General features: G+C 47.4%; 1 protein-coding gene across 1 annotated transcript; it reads right to left on the bottom strand.

Moving 5' to 3' along the window:
- Positions 1–3,945: 3,945 nt before the first annotated feature.
- LOC123174549 (glucan endo-1,3-beta-glucosidase 14) lies at positions 3,946–6,200 on the bottom strand. The gene is made up of 2 exons (XM_044590061.1): positions 4,910–6,200; positions 3,946–4,338 (listed from the first exon to the last, which is right to left on the bottom strand). The coding sequence occupies exons 1-2, from the start codon at positions 6,125–6,127 to the stop codon at positions 4,267–4,269; spliced, it is 1,290 nt and encodes a 429-aa protein (XP_044445996.1). The 5' UTR covers positions 6,128–6,200; the 3' UTR covers positions 3,946–4,266.
- Between the last annotated feature and the right edge of the window lie 323 nt (positions 6,201–6,523).

Genomic DNA, 6,523 nt, shown 5'->3' with positions numbered 1-6,523 from the left:
CTTTGCCTTCTTTTGGAGCCATCCCTGCTTTGTAGTAGATAGACTAGTGAAATGAAAGATGGTGCTGGCTGTGGCTCCAACCGGGGTTGGGTTCAGTTCAGTTCTTTCACACTCGAGTTGGTGTCACGGTGCGCGCAGTCCTGGCTGCGTGCAAAGATACTTTCCGTGCCCACCTGGATTTTGATTTTGTGTAGTGCACTTGCATGAAGAAACCCAAGGCGGTGGGAATGGATGCGATGCCATGCGCCCAGGTTGATTCAGTTTCAGTCACGTAGCTGAATTCCGCAGCACATGATAGAATTTGTGTTTTGTCTCTAAAGTGTGTGATGTGAACTCAATCAGAGAGCCTGCACGCACCTGGTCCTTTTTCTCCTGCTGTAAGCCTGTAATTGGGAAATGTCTAGTATCTTAGAACATCTACAGTCGGACCTGGCAAATCCGGTCCCTCCAACGCCCACGGGCGTGTCCGGACGGGTCCTCATATTTTCTTTCGTGCATCCACATATCTCAAATCCATGCAAATACATGCACGTCGATCATGCAACACAATGTCGCATATAAATAACAAATGTTGGTATCAAGCATACATAGCATTTATATAAAATTTATTTGAAGTGCCAAGCTCTATCATTGCCTCCTTGATTGCTGTTGTGGATCCACATGTGCTCCACAAGATCATTGACAAGTTGCGTGTGCACCTCCTGATTTCGAAGATTCTGATGCATCTGCAGAAATTTCATAAGCTGTTGCGTGTGCACCTGCTAATTTCGAAAATTCTGATCCATCTGCAGAAAGTTCATAAGCTGTTGCATGTGCACGTGCTAATTTCAAAGATTCTGATGCATCTGCAGAAAGTTCATAAGCTGATGTAGATAGACTACTGAAATGAAAGATGGTGCTGGCTGTGGCTTCAACCGGGGTTGGGTTGGGTTCAGTTCAGTTCTTTCACACTCGAGTCGGTGTCACGGTGCGCGCAGTCCTGGCTGCGTGCAAAGATACTTTCCGTGCCCACCTGGATTTTGATTTTGTGTGGTGCACTGCACTGGCATGAAGAAACCCAAGGCGGTGGGAATGGACGCGATGCCATGCCATGCGCACAGGTTGATTCAGTTTCAGACACGTAGCTGAATTCCGCAGCACCTGCTAGAATTTGTGTTTTGTCTCTAAAGTGTGTGATGTGAACTCAATCAGAGAGCCTGCGCGTACTTGGTCCTTTTTCTCCTGCTATAAGCCTGTGATTGGAGAAATGTCTAGTATCTTAGGCACTTTCCGGTGATCAGCTAGTCTTTTTTTTTTAGAAACTTTCAATCAATTCATTAACTGTCAAGGTCATAAAAAGAACACTAGAAGTACAATTTACATACAGATTCGTAGACCACTCAGCGACGACTACAATTACTGGAGCGAGCCGAGGCCACTCCGCCATCATCGCCCTCTCTCATTGGAGCCGAACAAACATTGTTGTAGTAGACAGTCGGGAAGTCGTCGTGCTAAGGCCCCAAAGGACCAGCGCACCAGAACAACAACCGCCGTCGATGAAGAGAAGCATAGACCGAAAGGATCCAACCTGCAGACACACGGACGTAGACAAACGAAGACCTAATCCAGTCGGATCCACCGAAGACAAACGCCAACCGGATCCCACAAGATGCGTCGAAGACAAACCTTCGCACGCCTTCCGACGATGCTGGAAACATGATGATCAGCTAGTTTGATGCATGGTCCCCGGAAAGAATGAAATAGCAAACTTGCCAAGGAAAGAATATAGGCCAAAGATGCTTTCAAAAATAAAAAAGAATATAAGCCAAAGTTGAACGACCGAGTATACAACTCAAAAACAAGCCATGCCTGCTCTTCCTTCGACGATCACCAGCTCAAGGTGACCTACTGCTCCCACACTCCTTGGTGATGAAACGGGGCGACAAAGAGTTGCAGCCCTCTTTGAGGACTAACTTTATTCATAACAACCTAAGCAGTGTACAGACAGAATTTTCCTCAAGGGAAAAGATTTGCCTTCAAAGGCCATTTTGAAGTTACATCTAGAGACCTTGCTACTCCCTCCGTTTCAAAATAGATGACTCAACTTTAGTACAAAGTTAATACAAAGTTGGGTCATCTATTTTGAAACGGAGAGATTACATAGGAAGGAGCAAGTAGAAGATCTGTTTGAGAAAGCTTTCTTAGCAAGTGCATCAGCAGAGATTCTGGGATCTAGGCATGTGTATCATTTGAAGGAACTAAGACTTGAAGTGGTGTTGAAGAAATCAGCAAGCACCGACCCGATCCTCCAATATCCTGATTTGAAAAGAAGGTTCCTCGCTTCCGCAGCTTCGACCAAAGTCTTGCAATCTGAATAGAAAGAAGCAGAATTCCAACCCAAAGCTTTGATTGTCTTAGTCCTGGTTGGAGCCACCAACCGGGACTAAAGGATGAAGGGTGCGATGCCCTTTAGTTCCGGTTGGTAGGTCCAACCGGCACTAAAGGCCTAAAGGGGTTCTGAAATCTGTTTTTTGTTTTTTCATTTGTTTTTAATTTCTCTTTTAAATTGCTTATATCTTTTAGGATATTTGATGTTTTTGAGTGATTCCTTTTTATTAGATTAAAATTTTTGTCTAGTTTCTGTTTGCTCCATTAGTTTTCAAATTTGAATGATTTAAATTTGCATTTGTTCAAATTTGCTTCAAACCCTAGATTGTGAATAATTTGAGTTTTAAAATAGTTTTTAATTTAATTCTTTTTGCTCCTAGTCACATCTTAGATTGTTGTCACAGTAAGATTTATTTGGTTATTTTTAGAATAATTTAAATTAGGATTTTAATTAAAACAATATTGTTTTGCTTATATAGTTGTTTTAGTCCTTTAATTGTTGTTTTCAATTATTTGTAGTTAGTTCTTTCTGTAGATTTTAACATGTTGTAGTATGCTTCCGTTAGAAAACAGTAGATAAATTTTTATAATTAATTAATATTAATTTTGCTACCTATTTTTGTATTAATAGTTGTTTAGCCTTTAATAATACTCCATCCGTCCCATAATAAGTGACTTGAGCTTAGTACAAATTTGTACTAGAACTAGTACAAAGTTGAGACACTTATTTTGGGACGGAGGGAGTAGTTGATAGAATTAGTTTTGCTATATTAAAAAGTAATTCTTTTTGCCACTTTAATAGAACGTGACTTTGGCTTGGTTAACCTTAGTTGTGACTCTGGCTGGGACGATGCTAGCAGATGTAGTCGATGGTAGGATTGGATGGACACCATCCTGGACCAAAGGGGTTCAACAATTTCCAAACTCTACACCCCTCCCCCCTATCGCCATTTCAATTTTGAAAAAAAAAACAAATGAAAATGATAAACACTTCAAAAATTAAAATCCTTCGAGATGTAGTTATGTTACTTCATGCTCAAATTCAGCTCCTACGGGTTAATAGGATTGACAACTTACTATTGTCAGGAAAACAACAAGTTAGGACTTGGAAACTAGGGTGGATAGAACTCGAAAGTTAAGCGTGATTAGGCTGGGGTAGTGAGAGGATGGGTGGTCGGCCGGGAAGTTAGACGATTTGAAATGAGTGCTCCACACTTGAGCAGTGATGATGGGTGATTAGAGATTAAATTATCAAATAATTCAGAATTAAAAATCAGAAGAAAAAAACAAAAAAATCATTTAAAAACAAAGGTCCCGCTCCAAACAGCGGTCACGTGGAGCTCCTTTAATCCCGATTCGTAAACCAACCGAGACTAAAAGTAATGGGCATTAGTCCCGATCGTTTTGTCCCGGTTACAGAACCGGGACTAAAGGCCCGTTTTCTACTAGTAAAGGGTTGCTCGCGACAACGTTTGCTGGTCGACGGAACCAGGAGGAATGCACCTCCGATGTGGAGGCTGCCTCATGGGACCCAACTGACAAGAACCGGTAAAACTAGAACTTTAAAGAGGTACAAACTTGAAGAACTCTTCTCAAATGAGATATTGTAGAGTAATTTCTGATAAAGTGTCGCAAATTCAATCTGAATCTTATGGGGCAAATCTATCATATGCTAAAATAGACCGGACATGAATAATCCGATCGGTGGAGCAATGGCACCAACCAATGCTATCTCTTCTTCTACACAGCTACAACACGGGAAGACCAATCATACACACTGGCTGTCCGGACAAATAAAGAAGAAGAAGAAACAATTTCAATGAATCAATATATATAGCCTGTGCGCAATCTGCAACATGTCCCTCTCTACATACATACGTCGTCGTCGTCTCAACACAGTCATGACCACGACACCATCGCCAGAACGGCGGCCATAGCCGCAAAGCTTTCCGTCCACCGCCACCTCCTCACCTACATATAAGAAAGCATGGAGCATCAACATGGAGTAAAGTGAGATATGTCTATGATTCGAAAGTGGAAAACAAAAGCATTGCTTGTAAAGGAGGGCTAGCATCAACTGCACTGCTCCGGTATGCTGGCCTAGCTAGCACACGGCATGCAATGCAACTTTACTTGGTGCCCAGCATGATTGGTTGCACACTGGATGACTAGATCTATCTATCCGTTTGCTTTCGTATATGTATAAACAAATTTTCATGGCATCTTAGTTTCTGAAATCAAATATTCGAATGTGTATATTGCTAACTCCACATACTAACCAGAGCATCAGACTATAGTACTCTCTCCTGTTGATATTATTTATCGCTCAAACGGATGTATCTAGCATTAATTGGAGTAGCTTCTTCGTCAGTAATTATTATTCAGGAGAGTGCATTGTATCATCAAAGAGTGAGCTACACTAACCAGAAAAGCTAACATTATCAAAATTATACTTGCTTTTATATATTATAAATTCAGTTAATACAAGTTTTTTTTAAGGCAGTTAACACAAGTTAATGCATTACGACGTGTAATCACGTACCTTGCGCGTCGCATCAGAAATGGTGTAGAGTCCGCCCGGGCCGACGGCGAACCCGTCCGTCCCGGCGGGCCCTTCCCCCACCACCATCCCGACGCCACTATCCGTGCTGTTTCCGCTGCCGCCGCCGTCCCGATTGCCGCTCCCCTTCAAGCCTTTGATCGTCGGCGCCTTGACGCCGACGTCGTACGCCGGCGTGCCGTCCGGCTTGAACAGGCCGTAGTGCCGCTCGGAGGCCGGCCCGGGCTTCTGGTCCTCGTTGAAGAGCGCGAACACGTACACCTGCAGCGGCTCCCCGGGCGCCGCCGGCGTGCCCTTCCCCTGCGCCACCAGCCGCATCAGGTTGCCGTTGTACCTGGCCGCGTTCTGCGGCGTGGCGCCGGCCTCGTCGCCGTCCCCCTGCGACGGCCACCCGGTCTCCGACACCCGAATCTCCACCGCCCTCCCGTAGTCCGCGGCACAGATCGCGGCGCGCACGGCGTCCACCTGCGCGTGCAGCATGTTGCCGTACCGCAGCCCCGTGGCGGAGTCCACCACGGGAGCGGCGTTGGCCTCGAACAGCACGTAGTCCAGGTCCACCGTGCCCGGGTCGGCCTTGTACGCGAAGTAGGGGTACGCGTTCACGAGGAACGGCGAGCCGGTCTTGGCAAGGAAGGCGAGCAGCGGCGTGATGTAGGGGAGGAGGTCGTGCCGGAACGCGGCGGAGGAGGGCGGGAAGGAGGAGGAGAGCACGGCGAGGGAGTGCGCGGTGGTGACCGCGACCCGGGAGGTGAGGTTGCACGCGGCCAGCGCCGCGTGGAGCGACTGCATGGCCGGGAGGAGGGAGCGGAGCATGGTGGCGTCGCTGCCCGTCAGCACCTCGTTGCCGACGGTGACGGCGGTGATGGACGTCGCCGGAAGGTGAGGGAGGATGTTGACGCGGACCCAGGTCGCGGCCGCGGACGGGTCGGACGCCAGGCGCGGCACCATGTTGTCGGGCAGCCCCACGGTGAAGTCCACGCCGGAGCCGGCGAACGCGCTGAGCACGCGCGCGTCCGCGTCGTAGAGCTTGACCTTGGTGGCGTTCAGCGCGCGGAGGAGCACGGCCGCCGCCTGCGGCGACGGCAGGTTGTCGGCCACCTGGCCGTAGTTCACCCCGAGCGCTGCGGAACCTCCGCCCGCCGCCGCCACGTCCAATGCAAGCGCCGCGAGGGCAACGGCGAGCAGGTGCCGGAGCGCCATCGGAGCGGCTAGCCGGAGTAGGAAGAGTGCGGTGGAGTTGTCTGACAAGGCCGGGAGTGAACTGACAGCACCATACGAGAATGCGAATCGCGCGCTTTATATCGAAGCTGTTTTTGTGTCGGCTGTCGGCTCTGAGAAGGTGCCGTTGGTAGGCTGCTCGCTTCGATCAGGACCGTCCAAGACCGAATACCTGGTTGAGATTTCGTGTGGGTTCTGCTCGTTCACCAATCACGAGGCTAATTTACATTAGACAGCTCGGCGTTGAAATTGGTCAAAGTGGTGTCAGAGTACCAATATGAGACAAAGCGATATTTTGGTCCTTTTTTTCTGAAAAAAAGTTATACATTTGAATGGCACTTTGGTTTCTTCATGTTAATCGGTTTCAAAATAGGCTTT

This window comes from Triticum aestivum, unplaced genomic scaffold (assembly GCF_018294505.1).
Source record: "Triticum aestivum cultivar Chinese Spring unplaced genomic scaffold, IWGSC CS RefSeq v2.1 scaffold42572-4, whole genome shotgun sequence".
Classification (NCBI taxonomy): domain Eukaryota; kingdom Viridiplantae; phylum Streptophyta; class Magnoliopsida; order Poales; family Poaceae; genus Triticum; species Triticum aestivum.
Note: the sequence above shows the minus strand (reverse complement) of the source record. Positions and strands in the feature narration are given on the sequence as shown.

Excerpts from the sequence above, each read along its gene's own strand:
- LOC123174549 (XM_044590061.1), bottom strand. The coding sequence starts at position 6,127 with ATGGCGCTCCGGCACCTGCTCGCCGTTGCCCTCGCGGCGCTTGCATTG. Across the intron at positions 4,339-4,909 it reads TTTCTGATGCGACGCGCAAG|GTGAGGAGGTGGCGGTGGAC; the intron begins GTACGTGATTAC and ends TCTTATATGTAG.